The sequence below is a fragment of the Uncinocarpus reesii genome, genomic scaffold (assembly GCF_000003515.1).
Source record: "Uncinocarpus reesii 1704 scaffold_1 genomic scaffold, whole genome shotgun sequence".
Lineage (NCBI taxonomy): Eukaryota > Fungi > Ascomycota > Eurotiomycetes > Onygenales > Onygenaceae > Uncinocarpus > Uncinocarpus reesii.
In genome coordinates this window covers 7,461,731-7,478,620 of record NW_003052500.1, presented here as the reverse complement: position 1 = coordinate 7,478,620, position 16,890 = coordinate 7,461,731, and the positions used below count along the sequence as shown (strand labels likewise).

Genomic DNA, 16,890 nt, shown 5'->3' with positions numbered 1-16,890 from the left:
GGGTTCGTTAGGGCATGCTAGATTTAAGAGACATACTTGGATTGGGAGGGGGAGTACGTACTCCGATGTAGAATATCTTCATGTTTATCCCTGGTTTATAGGAGTGAGGAGGCTGGTAGCTGGGTGCGAAGCGCGGGGACTGACGTTGAGGACCTTTGGGCGAGGGGCTGGGGAATGCTATGACAGAATAAATAGGGTGATGGATTCGTGCTTTTGATTAAGTGACGAGCACTGTGCTTTGTAGAGTGCTGGTGGAAGCTACAAGAGTATTGTGGTGCCTGTTCCGCTTGTAGTTCACAGAGTCACATGCGATCCTTCAATGGCGGGTTGGGATGAGGCTGTGGCTGCTCTCCTGTCTAGTTATCCCATGTGGTGATGGCGTTGCTGGTGCGGTGGGAGCGCTGTCATCTAGTTAGCTAACTAACTACCTAGCTAGCTAGTTGTATCAGTGGCTTCTAACACAATCACTTGTCTCTTCACCTTCAGCCTGGGAATTACTCCGTAGTTATCCTCACTCTGTCTTCTCTCAATGACATCAAGCAGCCGTTTCTCAGTCTGGCGCCAACTCTGGCTGCTTTAAAAACGCTGACATAAGTTCTCCTGTGCTTAGTTCATCGCACTCTGACTTCACATCAACATCAATGAAGCAGATGTTGAAACTCCCAGTCTTGAGGGATGGATGCAAGTTTAACCCAGGGATTTAAATCTATTATTTAATTGATACCCATAGACCTGGTTATTCAAGTTTGGCCCTGGAGATACTTATAGAGCCGACTCCGCCATGTCTTCCTCTTCTGCCCTGTCTGAGTCACAATGGCTCGCCCAACTACAGGCCATGAAAGATGCAATAGATAGTCTAAAGGTGCCAAATGATGCCGATATGTACGGCGCTGATTTAAACCTAAGTGATGAGGACTTTTCTTCCCTGCCTGCATCTACAGACGACATTTGGGATATGATTAGCGACGATGAAGATACTGCCGACGACTTTGACGACATTAATGGTGTCCCTTTACCGGAAGAACCAGTAATCTCATCGGATGGCTCCTATGACCAGATCTGGCTTGGAAGGAAGTGTCAGTCGATCGCACAGCGAATGCAAGGATTAGATGCCCTGGAATTACAGCAGCAGTTGAACGCCATCCTCTCAACTGACAGTTCGGACGAGGAGCTACAAATGACCCTCGCTGAAATTATTGGCTTTGATGATCTGGATCTTGTTATTGACCTTATTGCTCATCGGAAAGAGCTTTTATCGTCTCCTTCACAGCCGAACGACCCAATTCTGTCAAAACTACAAACAAAAGCCCAGAGAGAGGAGGCCCTTCGACAGCAAGATTATGAACACAAGCATGCCAAGCTTGCTTTGAAGCAAGATCGAGAAGGTCCTCGTTACCCGCACGTTTACAAAACCTACGACGCGGGGAATACGCTTTCTATCAATGGTAGAAAATACGGTCTTCCCGTCGGTAGCGCTCACAGGGAAGAGCCGCGCTATACTGAATACGCTATTCCTGCCGCCAAAGTTGGGACTTTGGGTGTTGGGCAGAAATTGGTTTCGATTTCCGAAATGGACGGTTTGTGCAGAGGCACGTTCAAAGGCTACAAAACTTTGAATCGCATGCAGAGCCTGCTTTATGATGTTGCATACAAAACGAACGAGAATATGCTCATTTGTGCTCCCACTGGTGCCGGTAAAACCGATGCCGCTATGCTTACGATTTTAAATACGGTTGCGAGATATACTCTTCCCAGCCCACTAGAAGAACCGGATGCCTCTGAATTTCTCGTTCAAACGGATGAGTTCAAGATTGTCTACGTCGCCCCAATGAAGGCTTTGGCGGCAGAAGTGACAGAAAAACTAGGGAAACGCCTAGCGTGGCTAGGAATTGAGGTCCGAGAATTGACCGGTGATATGCAGTTGACAAAGCAAGAAATCGTACAGACTCAAATAATCGTTACGACCCCTGAGAAGTGGGACGTCGTGACCCGTAAGAGCACTGGTGATACGGAACTGGTGCAAAAGGTGCGCCTGTTGATCATTGACGAAGTGCACATGCTCCACGACGAGAGAGGGGCTGTTATTGAGTCGTTAGTTGCTCGAACTCAGCGCCAGGTCGAGAGCACACAGTCCCTGATTCGTATCATCGGGCTCTCAGCAACCCTTCCCAACTACCTGGATGTTGCAGACTTTCTCAAAGTCAATCGGATGGCCGGGCTATTTTATTTTGATGCTTCTTTCCGTCCGGTTCCATTGGAGCAACATTTTGTCGGCGTTAAAGGAGATCCAGGATCGAAGAAATCTCGGGAAAATCTGGATTTGGTCACGTTCGAAAAGGTTCGCGATATGCTTGAACAGGGTCATCAAGTCATGGTCTTTGTTCACTCACGAAAAGATACGGTGAATACAGCGAGACTTATAGCGCAAATGGCGGCGGATGAGCAGTGCTCAGACTTGCTTAGCCCGGTAGATCATGAAAACTACTCTCAAGCATTACGAGAACTCAAAACAAGTCGTGGTCGGGAAATCCGTGATTTGGTCCCAAAAGGTCTGGGAACCCATCATGCTGGGATGCCCAGGTCTGATCGAAACCTCATGGAACGGCTTTTTGCCGAGGGTGTTATAAAGGTTCTTTGTTGTACGGCTACACTGGCTTGGGGTGTCAATCTCCCGGCGGCTGCGGTAGTGATCAAAGGAACCCAGTTATACAACCCACAGGAGGGTAAATTCATCGACCTAGGAATTCTCGATGTTCTCCAGATTTTCGGAAGAGCTGGGCGGCCTCAATTTCAGGATACGGGGATCGGCTTTATCTGTACCACCCACAACAAGCTACAGCACTATATTTCCGCAATTACTTCTCAGGAGCCTATTGAATCAAGATTCTCTCGCAAGCTCGTTGACAATCTCAACGCCGAGATCTCTTTAGGAACGGTGACCTCGGTCACAGAAGGGGTCCAGTGGCTTGGCTATTCGTACCTCTTCGTCCGAATGAGGCGGAACCCTCATTCATACGGAATTGACTGGTCTGAAATTCGTGATGACCCCCATCTCGTCCAACGCCGTCGGGATCTAATCATCAAAGCCGCCCGTGTTCTTCAGCAGAGTCAAATGATTATATTCAATGAGGGTACTGAGGAGCTCCGTTCTAAGGACGTGGGGCGAATTGCTAGTCAATACTACATTTTGCAGACAAGCGTGGAGATTTTCAACACGATAATGAACCCTAACGCGAGCGATGCAGACGTGATGAAGATGATTAGCATGAGCGGCGAGTTTGACAATATTCAGTCACGGGAGAATGAGTTCAAGGAGCTCGATAGGCTTCGATTAGAGGGATTACGAACTGAGGTGGAAGGCACAAATGATAGTCCCCACGCGAAGACCAATATTCTACTCCAATCATACATATCTCGGGCTCGCGTGGAGGACTTTGCGTTGGTATCCGATACGGGGTATGTCGCGCAAAATGCTGCCCGCATCTGCCGCTCCTTGTTCATGATCGCACTAAATCGACGCTGGGGGATATCAATGCCAAGTACTTCTCTCGACCTGTAAATCGATTTGAAAAGCAAATTTTGGCCCTTTCAACATCCTTTTTATCAGTTTGATTTGCCACGTCCCATCTTGAAGAATTTGGATGAGAGGTTCCCTGCCTCTTCGGTCGAGTCTATGCGGGATATGGAACCGGCAGAGCTCGGCCAACTCGTCCATAACAAACCGGGATGGGAAATGTGCTTTCGAAACTGTTGGACAATTTTCCAACCCGTAAGTATCGAAGCTGAAATTGCTCCTTTGAATCGGGACGTTCTTCGCATTCGCCTTTATCTATACCCTGATTTCGTTTGGAATGTACGGCATCACGGCACCTCAGAGCCGTTCTGGGTATGGGTTGAAAACTCGGAGACATCTGAGATTTATCACCATGAATACTTCATCCTAAACAAGAAAAAGCTCCACGACCACCATGAACTGAATTTTACAATTCCTCTCTCTGATCCTCTTCCGAGCCAGATTTATGTAAGGGCAATATCTGATCGATGGCTGGGGGCCGAAACCGTGACTCCAGTATCTTTTCAACACCTCATTCGACCAGACACTGTGAGTGTGTATACTGACTTGCTTGACCTTCAACCGTTGCCTATTTCTGCATTGAAAAATCCATCCCTCGAGGAGATATATGGACAAAGGTTTCAATTTTTTAACCCCATGCAAACCCAAATTTTCCATACCCTTTATCATACATCAGCAAATGTCTTATTAGGATCACCGACTGGGAGCGGTAAAACTGTTGCCGCAGAGCTTGCTATGTGGTGGGCTTTCCGTGAGAAACCTGGATCGAAGATCGTCTACATTGCGCCCATGAAAGCGTTGGTCCGAGAACGTGTACAGGACTGGCGCCGCAGATTAGCTATTCCACTCGGACTTAAACTAGTCGAATTGACTGGTGATAACACGCCAGATACAAGGACGATCCGCAATGCAGACATGATCATTACCACGCCTGAAAAATGGGACGGTATTTCTCGAAGTTGGCAAACAAGAGGATACGTGCGGCAGGTTAGCTTGGTTATTATCGATGAAATCCATTTGTTGGGCGGTGACCGTGGCCCCATTCTGGAAATCATTGTTTCTCGAATGAACTATATAGCATCGCAAAACAAGGGCTCTGTGCGCTTGCTCGGCATGTCCACCGCATGCGCTAATGCTACTGATCTCGGAGACTGGCTCGGTGTAAAACAGGGCCTTTACAATTTCCGGCACTCCGTTAGACCCGTTCCACTGGAGATATATATCGACGGGTTCCCGGAGCAGCGAGGCTTCTGTCCGCTAATGCAGTCGATGAACCGCCCAACTTTCCTTGCTATCAAGAATCATTCCCCAGACAAACCTGTTATCGTTTTCGTGGCTTCTCGGCGGCAAACTCGTCTGACTGCAAAGGACTTGATAAATTTCTGTGGCATGGAAGATGATCCGCGACGGTTTGTCCATATGTCGGAGGATGATTTGCAGGCCAATCTCGCTCGGGTTAAAGATGACGCTTTGAGGGAGGCATTAAGCTTCGGAATCGGGCTTCATCATGCTGGATTGGTCGAATCAGATCGACAGCTCTCAGAAGAGCTTTTCGCCAACAATAAGATTCAGATCCTTATCGCTACTAGCACCCTTGCTTGGGGTGTGAACCTACCAGCACATCTTGTCGTGGTGAAAGGAACGCAGTTCTTTGATGCAAAGATAGAGGCGTACAGAGACATGGACTTGACGGATGTATTGCAGATGCTTGGTCGTGCCGGTCGTCCGCAGTTCGACTCTTCGGGTATTGCACGCATCTTTACCCAAGACGCAAAGAAAGCGTTCTACAAGCATTTCCTGCACACTGGATTCCCGGTAGAATCTACTTTGCACAAGGTGCTCGATGACCATTTAGGCGCAGAAGTGTCGGCTGGCACAATCACAACCAAGCAAGATGCACTCGACTATTTGACATGGACATTTTTCTTTCGACGCTTGCACAAGAATCCGTCATATTATGGCCTTGAGATCTCCGCTGAGGAGCACAATTCCATTGCTGCCCAGGAGATGGCGGCGACCTTTATGATCGAGCTGGTCGATAAGTCTCTGGGTGAACTTGCAAACTCGTCTTGTATCTCGTTTGACGAAGCCACTGGGATACGTCGATCCGACTCCCTATGGAAAGATCATGAGTTACTACTACATCTTCCCACAAAACAATTCGGTTCTGGATGTCGCACGCGAAACCGGATCCTACATTCGCGGACATTCTTGGTTGTATGTGCTCTGCGACTGAATTCGATGAGCTTCCTGTTCGTCACAATGAAGATTAATAAACGGCGAGCTCGCGCGAAATTTACCGCTGCCCATCTCTGCCATAGGCACGGATATGCCGCTCTGAGACCCACATATCAAGGCATTCCTCTTGCTGCAAGCGTTTATGTCTCGCATTGACCTTCCCATCTCTGATTACGTTGGAGACCAGACTTCGGTACTCGACCAAGGGATTCGTGTTATTCAAGCCTGCATTGACGTTCTCGCTGAATTAGGCTATGCCAAGGCCTGTTGGATGATGATGACGCTGCTGCAGAGCATCAAGGCCGCCAGGTGGCCAGGCGATCATCCGTTATCGATTTTACCAGGCGTAATTCCGGAATTTGAACAGGATAAACGCATAGACTCTACGAAAATCCCTAAAACACTTCAAGAACTAGTTTCGCTACCGCCGTCGGAGATCAAAAATGTTGCACAAGCGTTACACCTAGATCAATCGACAACGACCCAATTTACGAAAACAGTCTCTCTTTTACCTAATCTCAAGGTATCTGTTACCGAATTTACCGACAAAGGTCTGGTCGTCCAGCTGGCACGTCAATCTCCAAGACCAAGTTCGCAGCGACCATCTCGCCAGCAGGACACGGAAGGAATTCGCATCTATGCGCCCAAGTTCCCAAAGCCACAAACAGAAGGCTGGTTTATCATCGTTACCGGCGATGCGACTTCTGGGAATGAAGGCGAGCTGCTAGCTTTGAAGCGCGTTTCATGGTCTAGTAATGGTATAAATAGACCGGGTACCGGGAAGCAGAACCTGACCGCACGGGCAAAGTTAAATTTCTTCTCTGGGGAGCAAGGGACAAGGGGAATGAATGATTTGAAGGGTAAAATCAAGGTGAAGGCTGTGAGCGATGCGTATCCAGGAATGGAATGGGAAATTCGTTGTTGAATGAGATATCGCACGTGCATTCATCAATGCCTGGTTTACCAATTAACAGTACCGAACGTGTCCTAGTGAGAAAGATATCGAGTCCTATACTGCGGTCCGCAGGTTGAGGTTGAGCATCTAATTCTCCACAGGCCTCATTGGTTGACAAAATGAAACTTATCGAGACATTCTTATGATTGACTCACTCCTTGTCTCAGTTGCCTTTCAAAAAATGATACTCTTCTTGAAGAAACCAACAAAAATAACCATCTCCGCATCAAAGAAAGCAGCAAATCACAATCAGAACTTTACTCTGCCCTGGTCTGTGTCACACATCGAAATAAACGCACAACATCTCCCCAGAAAACCCGCTATGAACACGTTACATCGGGCCGTCGGCCTTCATCCGCCGTTGGCCCTATATCCCTGTTCTCCCTCGCTTCGCCGGTAACCAGGTCAGCGGATCCGTTGGGCACGATCCATGCCCATTGCTACCTTGTCCGCAGCTGACGAGCTCAGCTCAGGAACCGTGTACGCGAGTACGAAGCCTCAAGAGTTCCGGAGTCGACCCCTGCCCCAAAGTCCTTTGGGCCCCAAAACCAAAAGCGGACGAACTGGCTCAACCGCAGAGCTGAGGCCCCGGTAGTGGGACCTGCCGACCGGTTTCGAAACGGATGTATGTAGAAGGAGAAACTCTTTTTTCTCCTTCGCTGAATCCTTGTATCAGTGAAGCCTTTGCAAACGTGAATCATCTAGGCCCGTCAGAGCAAGTGAACTTCCCGGCTAACTGCTTACGACGAAGCACCCTTGGATGGGAATTTCAGTTAAGGTTCGGCACCGGCATGCTCCCTGGAACCCTTGACTTTGTTCCAAACCTCGAAAGGTTCAGGTTCCGTCATGGCCCCTTCGTCTGAGCGGGTTCGAGAACGACGCGGCCAATTCCAAAGGTCAAACATAAGATCGGCATTCAACGTACGGTAGAATAATGGTCGAAAAGTCGCCTCGATGCCTTTTTAGGTGAAGACGTGGTCCTCGCTCGGTATCCAAGACTAGTTACCTCCGGCAATTTCGGCGTTGAATATCAACCCTCCCGGTTCTGTTTTCGTGGACTGGTTTGGAATCAAAATATTGGATCCGGTTGAAGGCCTACAGCTACTTTATTGAAAAGTGGCTAGCTAGGACTAATTAAGCTCACTCGCGATCATGGTTTGTATGTTTCTTGGGATTGATAATGCCCCGACACAGGAAGCAACTCAACATATATGCATGCATGTCCTGTCCATCATATTAACTAGGCATTGCGCAAACATGTCACAGGTACGGGGTACCCGGCTTGTTTCGTGATTCGTTAACTAGTTAGCTGCAGATCATCGTTTCGAAACGCATAGAAGGAGGAACAACGTATGAATGTGTACAATCAGTTCAATTAAGTCTATTCTAAAAGGAAAGGAGTGACATTAGTTAATGGTGATTTTTTGCCCTTTTCTCATAAATCCTAATGATAGAAAGTAAGGAAATGCGAATACAGAAGGAAACACAGTATATAGTTGCAAACAGGTCCGATGCATCCTTTGATTTCAATCAAGGCCCTCCCATGACATATGTATCTTGTAGAAAAAAGAAACAAAGCAGTGTCTTCGTAGCATATTCAACATTCCTTCGAATCGAACGACATCGCTATGCCCTAGATATACAGAGAAAATGTAATGGAAACATTGTGCCGCCTGGCCCATCCCGCGGTCTGGACGGTCGTAATTTGAAAATAAAATAGGAACGATAATAAAACAGGTTAACGAGGATTTGACATCATCGGGTCAAACCATTTCAAAACGCTCTAGTCTTCAAAGCATTCACGTGGAAAGAGGAGGGGGACAGTTAGGCATTTTCCAAGACGGCAGCTCGAGATTTCTCATATCGATGGCCTTTATGCAAGACTTCTGCCGTTGGTGTTGCTACCCTCCTTTCCACTAGCCGTTCATTTGACCGAAAGGCGCTCGACTTTCCCCCGATCGGAACGAGTATGTGTTTCCTCTTACTGACCGAAATGGACTTCGCGATGGAAACCTCAACTGTCTGAAAGTCATCGATATCCGAGTTTATCGATGAAGTATACCTGTGGAAATCGACTTGGCCAGATTTGGTTTTGGATACACCGGGCGAAGTAGAATCTGTGACGCCGCTGTTCTTTGTGTTTCGAGCTGAATGCAAGGACTGCTGGAATGGGAGAGGGATAGGTGGTGGAGCTAAGGTGTTTGATAAATTGGGTTTTGAATCTAACGGCGTTTTGATTTCAGTAGCATTCAATACAGGCTCCTTTGATATGAGCTTCTGTAGTGTTTCGTGTGTAGACCGTGGTGGGTTTGGGCCAGGCGTGACCATCTCCCACATCGGCTCGTTTTGCTCAGGTGGCTTAATGCACAACTTGATTGTTTCGTGGTCCTCATCTGAGAACCCATCGTCAATTTCTGAGGGAGCTGTAGAGAGGTATGAAACGCTATCGGAGGATTCCGACGTTTCTAGAGGGTATTGGAAAGGGGGCTTGTGTCGAGAGGCTATCTCAACATAGGCGTCATCCGGTGACGCGGGCATGGTGTGAGACTTTTGTAATGGAACAGGATCACGGGAAATATAATGAGGCTCTATATGATGCGAGGCGTTATTCGTGTGGGTTGCTGGAAATAAGCTGAAGCCTGGAGACTTTGGCGCAGGGGATGTGGCACGCCTGGGCCTGGCAGCACCGTTCCGCATGGGTAGCTGCTAAAGAAGCACATTCAGTAAATATTACAAGTTATCTTTGGAAAGGGTGGCCAACCATTGTTTCCGGAACGAGATCATTTCGACTGCGCGGCGCAGCTAGCTTTGAGTTTGATGTTGTATCATAAAAGGAGCCAAACATCACACTGTATCGTTCCATTTCAACTTCGGGGATATGAACATCAAGTAGCGGAGCCGTTGGGGCTACTTCATCTGTCGGGCCCTTCAAACCGTGCGCATGTGCCTGTGGCCATGCTTCCCATTGCTTTTGCCCTGTATGAGTTTCTTGCCAAAGAGCCAGCCTTGTGGGGTTGATTTGCTTGGAGTCCGTCGAAGTATCTGACAACTCTCCATGTCGTGGGAGTGATTGCGATCTCATCGCCCATGCGCGCGCGTCCGGTATTTTTGGTTCCCTCCAGAATAACTGGGAATCAGGAATGTACGCCGCGCTCTCCACCGTGAAAAGTGTCGACCATTTACACTGACTTCGTAGACGGGACACGGGGCGTGGATTCCGGACTTTTTGACTTGAACAGCTCCCCAAACTTCTTCCACCTACTTGGTTTACGCTTGAGCGACCCAAAATCCTTGTTTTGTGCCTCGTCATCGAGCCCAGTGGAACTAGTTGGAGGTATATCCGCCCATGAGTCGTTCGTACGAGCAATCGATGCAGTGCTAGGAGTGCATAATCCTTGATCACACCATGACTCATTCACGGACGCAAGACGCAGCGGGGATCCACGAGACAAGGAGGAAGTAGATTCAGCTTCCGGTGAGTTGAATTCCTGGCGGTAAGACGGGGCGGCCTTAACGATCTTCCGTCTCGGTTCTCGAGAAGCATTCTGCGCCCAGTTCTTGTTCGGGTGTGGTGACCGTTCACGAGCGGATTCAGGACGGGGTGAGTCGTTTATGCCATCAGTAGCGGATATCGCACCAGCATCGGTTGTGTGGGCCCGAGGTCTCGCCAACGGCAACTTCATGACCATTTTGCGATGTGGTATGACTTTGTGAATTCAAGAGAAAAGAAAGACATAGATGATTAAGTAGGCGTCTATGAGTTAAAAATAAAATAATAGAAACACGTGGAAAAGAAAGAAATCAGCAACCAAAAAAAAAAAAAAAAGACGGAATGAACGAGCTGCTTGAAGCTCGAAAAATGAGCGGAGGCAGTTGGTATAACTATCCCAACTCCAAGTGAAACAGGCCTGAAGTTCAAGGTACAAGACGTTGAAGGGCCAAATTAATATTATCAAGTACGAAGTATGAGGATTGCCGTCAACTCGGAGTAAGTATTTATGAGTGTCAATTAAGACAAGGTCCCCTAGAAGCGAGCATTCAGTGGTATCGGCGGTTGTCAAAAGGCACTCCGTACATCATCCAAGACTCGTATTGTCTGAGCAGACAATAATAATAGTCCAACAGGACTTTCGACATGGGGTTGATGGTTCGGGTTGCTGGATAGGTGAGTGTTTAAATTAAATGAGACCAGGGTGATGGTTGAGGTTGACATTGGGACCCTTACATTGGTGAAACTGATAATAGGGCATTTTATTGATGTGGTGTCCCCCTTCATGATATGATCACCAAATTTCTTTTGATGTTTAGCCGGGTAATAACCGGTTTCTAGAACATCTCCATTGCTGCGGGGAAGAATATCAAATATTTTCGGGCCAATAAACAATCAGTCGATGCTGAAATTTTTCCTTTGCCTTTTTCTTTTTCCTATTTTTTTTGGGCGCCTTGCAGGTGGTGGGTGCGAGACTGAGAAAATCGAAGATGATTGGGTTATTGATGTTATTGAAGAAATTCCAGATGAAATTTCCTTTCAATTCGACAACCAATAATGACAAGTCGATGAGCTCGGCGCTCGCTTCTTGAAAGGCAGTAAAGGAATAAGGGAGTGAGTTTCGAGGTCTCCTCAGGAAACCTGGGATGTTGACGGAAAGAATAATATCAGGCGAGTTGCATGGATAATTTGAGCAACTGATGGCCACGGTTTACCTCATGAGTTGAGCAGAGGATCTTGGTCCAGAACAAGAGGAATTGAATTAAGGCTGAGGCGCCAGGATCAGTGCGCAATCCGGACGGTGTGTCTTGACTAGGCTCCTCCTTAATTTCCGATCGCCGTCATGAGCACAAATAGAGAGTTGATTTTACCGACATGAAACCCGATCTCTGTCAGTATCAGAACAAATTTTCAAAAGGCCGGTTGAGGTTGAATCAAAGGTTCGAAATGCGGGTTCAATGGTGCCGGACCACGGTTTGATCTGCCGCTAAATAAAACCCAACCAGGAATGAAGCCGCGCCTTTGCGACTGACGCTTGAGTTGACGATGTCATCGGCTCCATCAGCTAGTCAGTTGGTTAATATTCCTTAGCCGCGGGTGGCCTCGTTCGCGCGTCGCAGGTTTTAGGTTGCGCAGTGCGCACCCTGCCAACGCCGCTCACAACGCGGTTTTTGGTAGATCAGTGGATTTGACATCAGGACAGTGCGTGCCATCGATCACGGCTCTCGCAGCTCGCTATCCCATCTGTTTTCTGGAGGGTCGTTCGGGTGTTGATTGTTGGGTTGCATGGATGTTGTCAAAGCGAGCGAACTCGGCGGTGATGTCCTGCTGAGTCAGCTGGAACCCCGCGCTGTTTACATAAGCAGCAAAACAAAAACATCCCACTTCCAGCATCATCGCGATCATCTTCAGAACAACAAGAGCAATATCTCCTCTGCAGCAACGGCTAATTCACCTTGACACTGAACACACCCCCCCTGTCCCGACGGAAAGCCGATTCTGCTCATTTTTGCTCTTTGTCTTGATTCGTTTACCAAGCCTATTCTATCTATACAATCGCACTGGTTTCTCGAAACCTAGTTGCAGCCTGTCATCAGTTACCCCAGATTCCTCCCTTTTCCTCACCTTTCCCTCAAAAGTAGATTCTCTCTCAAGATGTCTTGGCAAGGTTGGTTCTATTCGTTGTTATGCGTGTATTTTGGGGTACGCCGCTGACTCGGGGTTACCTTCATAGCCTATGTTGATACAAGGTATCGAGGTCCCGATCCTTAGTTCCGAGCTGCAGCCCATCCAACCCTGCCACTTTAACTCTCTGTCACAACATGCTGCAACGCCCAGGGACAAAGTGTGCGCCTGACATTTGAATCTTGTGTAGTCTCGTTGGCTCAGGCCACATCGACAAAGCGGCTATCTTGGACAACCAAGGTAGCAGTGTTTGGGCAACTTCAGCTGGATTCACGGTACAACCATCCGTGCCCCCTGTTGATTCAGTTGAGCTGGACAACACTATGTGTTTTTCTTTGCGGGTAGACTAATAAACTCAGGTCTCTCCGGCAGAGATGAAAATTATCGTCGATTCCTTCAAGCCTACTTCTCGTGATGATGAAGTGAAGGAGGTGCAGGCTAACGGGTTTTTCGTGGCCGGGGAGAAATACGTTGCTTTACGATCAGACGACTCGCGCCTTTATGGCAAGAAGGTACGCTGGATCCGGCTTGATTTGATTTCATTACTCGAAGGCTTTAAAATTCTGACCCTCTGATTTAGGGTAAAGAAGGCATTGTGATTGTAAAAACGAAAAAGGCACTACTCATCGCACATTACCCGGAAACCGTGCAGCCCGGCGCCGCGACCAACACCGTCGAGACCCTCGGCGATTATCTCAGCGGATTAGGCTACTAAAGATTCTCCCGGCGATACTAGTCATGAATCGCAGTACATTATCCAATTGCATTCTGTCCCAATATGAATCCCGAGTAAACGCAGTGCGGTTAGGTTCAAGTATATCAATTAGAGTATTAATTCCCCGATCGCACGAGCATTGGTTCAACGGCTATCTGTTTTTGATTCAAACTTCTAGCGCCATAAGCTCGATGACGCTCTTTAGGTCTCGGGTTTCTGTTCACGCCCCAGGGAAGGGTTACCATACACCCTTTTCGTCTAGAGCAGCCATGTTCATATTTCGCTTCTGAAAATGCTGTAAGTAGGCATACTTGATTTTAGAGTTATTTTGAAAATATGAAATTCTAGATGAATACGGTCATGTCTCTTCGTTTCGTTGATTCTCCATTATTTTCAATAAATATACATAGGTCGAAATTAAAAAGAAACGCATAATGCAATCATAGCGTTTGTCGTTTCAGGTGGTATTTCCCTCCTGTTGGGTATTTGGAAATTCGAAGCCTGCCGTCAATCGCAATCCTATACAGCTGAACTGCAGCCCATCGAGTGGACTCGCTAAGCAATATTGAGGCGCCCTTTCCGCACTCATTGCACACTTTGGGTTTTTGTGCATAGCAACGTAATTCGAATTTGAGCCCGTTGTAACGCCCGCGAAATGGATACATTTAGCTCCGTTTATATTTAAACGGGTAGCTCCGATCCGCCTCCCCTTCCACCAAGTGACCCAACCCACGTCAACGCTCTTTTAAGAGGTGGCCCGACAATGGGGATGCTTCCTACGAACGCACCCAGAGTAACCAGGAAATCTCCGAATAATATAAACAAGCCGTAGAGCTCGACGCAAAAGCCGATAAGTGGCCAGCGGAACAGGATGAGCGCGATTCCCAAGGCAAATGTCACGGACCCTAGGATTTTTTGGCGACGAGCGAAAAAGGACAAGGTTTTCTGTGGACCAAGGATGAGGGGGAGGCCGATGATGAAGAGGATCTAATTAGATTGTTAGGTCGTGCAGACAAAGGGTAATGGCTGTTTCAAGGGTTCGCATCTACATTTCCCATTGCAAGTCTAGTAAGGTCAAGAGTCAGTCGTGTAGCTATAACGAAGAAACGCATGGAACGTACAGTGACCTGTCAAAGAACATGACAATGCCTAAGAAGAAAAAGAAGCTCCCTAAGATGCAATTCAAATCAGACGAATGACCTTAATTCTCGGCAAGATGATGCGCGCCGAGGTAGCAAGACTGCAACGTACCGCCGGTGCAGAAGACCGCGCCGATCTCTAGTTCTCAACATTAGTGACCCAGGACATCGGAGAGAGGCACAGAGATCTTTGGTAGCTCACTTTGCATATCAGACAACCACATGGTGGGCAATGTGTGGTCATGTAACTCTCAGCTAAAAGGTACTGCGGCCAAACGCCGTATGGTGATTTTTGGAGCTTGAGGTTGAAAGGAAAGTGTATGTAGGTATGAGCTCGGTTCAAGCGGTTCGATTCATTCTGGGTGGAACTACATGGTTAAAAAGAAGAAATCAGCTAGACTGCCTGGGAGTGCATCACAAACTGGTGGAAATAGGTACCCTTGGTCATGAATACATGTTAAGAGGACAGATCGCGGTTCAAAAATGTGGCGCTGCTATTGGCACAGATACGGCTGTCATGAGCTCAAGGGCCAGAGATGAAAGGGCTTGAGAAGGGAGTCAAGAGAGGAGATCACTATCACAAGAAAATTGCTCTCTTTTCAAGGAAATGGGCAATCGCGAGCACTGAAGTCCATTCTCAAGATCTGGATGAATTAATTTTCGATGGGTTGAGCTCTTGGTCCCCTGGCTCCATGGACCGCTAGACCCAATCCGTGCTAGGTTGACACGGGCACTTTTTTCTCTCAAAATCGAGAGAGTCACAAAAAACAATTTCATCAACACCATGGTTTGATATTGGACAATGATGAACAGTTTGGCTAGGAATGAAATCAACAAAGCATGTGATAAAGGCACACCCTCATTTATGAACCTCTTGTCAAACCACTTTGATCGCTAACTGCCACAAATGGCCCTTGTCCACTCCCGTCAAACAGACACAACGATTCAAACCAACCCGCCATGACCACGGTAGCTTCAAAAGGCACCGTAACTGATCTTCCCTTCCCCATGGGATATCGGTACTTGTCGATATTGCATATGCAGGCGGAGAACAAACTCGCGGAAGGGTTTCTTCCAAACCGGTCCCAATTAAGCCGGAGCGTCGTCTTGAGCCCTGTCTCGAAAGGGATAGCGGCGGGTGGACGGGGTTTGACTTAGTGGGCCAAACATGCTGTAGTTCTTAAGCTGCTGTTGCGTTTTGCTTCAATTCGCTCCGCTGTCATTCTGTGGCAGATCTTCCCGTTTACGCTATCGCTGGCGTTTTCTCTTGCTTAATCTTCACTGAAACTCCACACCCATCCTCCTTATTTCAGTACAACGTGCGCTCCTCTCGCTTCAAGGTAGCTTTCCGCCACGCCCTGACCCAACGATCGGACCACTCCAAACACTTCTCTATCATGATATCGTAGCCTCGTTTTCGGGTCTCTGTAGGGCGCGGGAAGACCCGTAATGTCACAATAATGTTTCTGCTGCGCGGAATGTAACGACGGGGCCGATTCGATGTTAGTGTACGTCACAGCAGGGCCTGTGGCGTACATTGCCCGGTTAAAGTTCTTTTCGAGAACAAGGGTAGACAAGCTCTGCGCAGCCTGTGCGATATTGGTGGGCTTTGGAATAGATCCTGACGGTGTACTGCCGGCAGGATTTGGCCCCGGTCGCAAGGGGAGTGGGAGCCTGCGATCCGTCCGTAGTTATCGCAGCGGTGCCGACGATTTCTTGGGGGTTGATGTGCCCGCTATTATCTTGGGTTCCGATGGCAGAAGCTTCTTTTCGCGAGGACTCTGAGAGGATCTGCTTGACGTTCTTGTTGCGGCGAGCGGATGGCTTCCAGTGTGGATTGCGGAATGGGCGGGGTGTGCGGGTGATGTCAAGCTGGTCAAGCAGCTTTTGGTGGGAATCATCCGCGGGGACGTTTGGTGGCATGGCTAATGGGGATATGCGGACGGCGCTGAGAGGATGATCCAGGTATGAGATGAAGATGGAGCTTTTGCCTGCAGCTTCATGAAAGCTGTTTGTTGAAAGTGAAGCCGAAGCTGGATGTCACGTGCATTGGTCCAGCTCAAGTGTCGCTTGTTGATATCAAAGCATATCAACATCGCGAACAACACAGAGAACGGATTGCTATTCTGGGGACGCGTTAATCATGGTGAGAATCGCTCAGCAGATTGCTTCTTTGTGAACTTTCTAACATTCTATCTCCAGGAGAGCCCACATGAGCACCAACAGAACCTCCTACTCTCTCGCATTATCACCAACGTTGTATGTAGATGGAGTTCAATTTGCTCCACTCATTACTGATACATGGACCCGATGTAGGAAAAGCTCAATGAGGCTGTGATGGTGCTGAACAAGAGTCTGCAGGTTTGGTCCATACAAGCCCCATCCAGTCCCATCTGATGATGCTGATCACCAATAACTAGGAGGTCAATGTGCAGAATATGAATGTGGAATTGGTGGCACAAATGTTCAAGAACTACCAGTCCAATGTTCTTTTCCATCTTGAAGGTCAGCGGTCTTCTCATCATGTAGATCCGGTTGCCAGGGATAGCTAACTGGAGGAATGCAGCAACGGAGAGCTTAAAGGATCCATCCTAG

General features: G+C 48.0%; 4 protein-coding genes across 4 annotated transcripts; 2 read left to right on the top strand and 2 right to left on the bottom strand.

The window, feature by feature from the left end:
• Positions 1-781: 781 nt before the first annotated feature.
• On the top strand, positions 782-6,737 carry UREG_02805 (putative translation-regulating helicase; the record flags this gene model as incomplete). The annotated part of the gene is made up of 3 exons (XM_002543243.1): positions 782-3,456; positions 3,574-5,791; positions 5,931-6,737. The coding sequence occupies 3 exons, from the start codon at positions 782-784 to the stop codon at positions 6,735-6,737; spliced, it is 5,700 nt and encodes a 1,899-aa protein (XP_002543289.1).
• Positions 6,738-8,591: 1,854 nt separating this feature from the next.
• Positions 8,592-10,456, bottom strand: UREG_02804 (uncharacterized protein; the record flags this gene model as incomplete). The annotated part of the gene is made up of 3 exons (XM_002543242.1): positions 8,592-9,473; positions 9,529-9,989; positions 10,030-10,456. 3 exons carry the CDS (start codon positions 10,454-10,456, stop codon positions 8,592-8,594), a joined length of 1,770 nt encoding a protein of 589 aa, XP_002543288.1.
• Positions 10,457-12,411: 1,955 nt separating this feature from the next.
• Positions 12,412-13,156, top strand: UREG_02803 (profilin-2; the record flags this gene model as incomplete). The annotated part of the gene is made up of 4 exons (XM_002543241.1): positions 12,412-12,424; positions 12,507-12,601; positions 12,801-12,953; positions 13,022-13,156. The coding sequence occupies 4 exons, from the start codon at positions 12,412-12,414 to the stop codon at positions 13,154-13,156; spliced, it is 396 nt and encodes a 131-aa protein (XP_002543287.1).
• Positions 13,157-15,599: 2,443 nt separating this feature from the next.
• Positions 15,600-16,218, bottom strand: UREG_02802 (uncharacterized protein; the record flags this gene model as incomplete). Its single annotated transcript, XM_002543240.1, has 2 exons — positions 15,600-15,927; positions 16,076-16,218. 2 exons carry the CDS (start codon positions 16,216-16,218, stop codon positions 15,600-15,602), a joined length of 471 nt encoding a protein of 156 aa, XP_002543286.1.
• Positions 16,219-16,890: the final 672 nt, after the last annotated feature.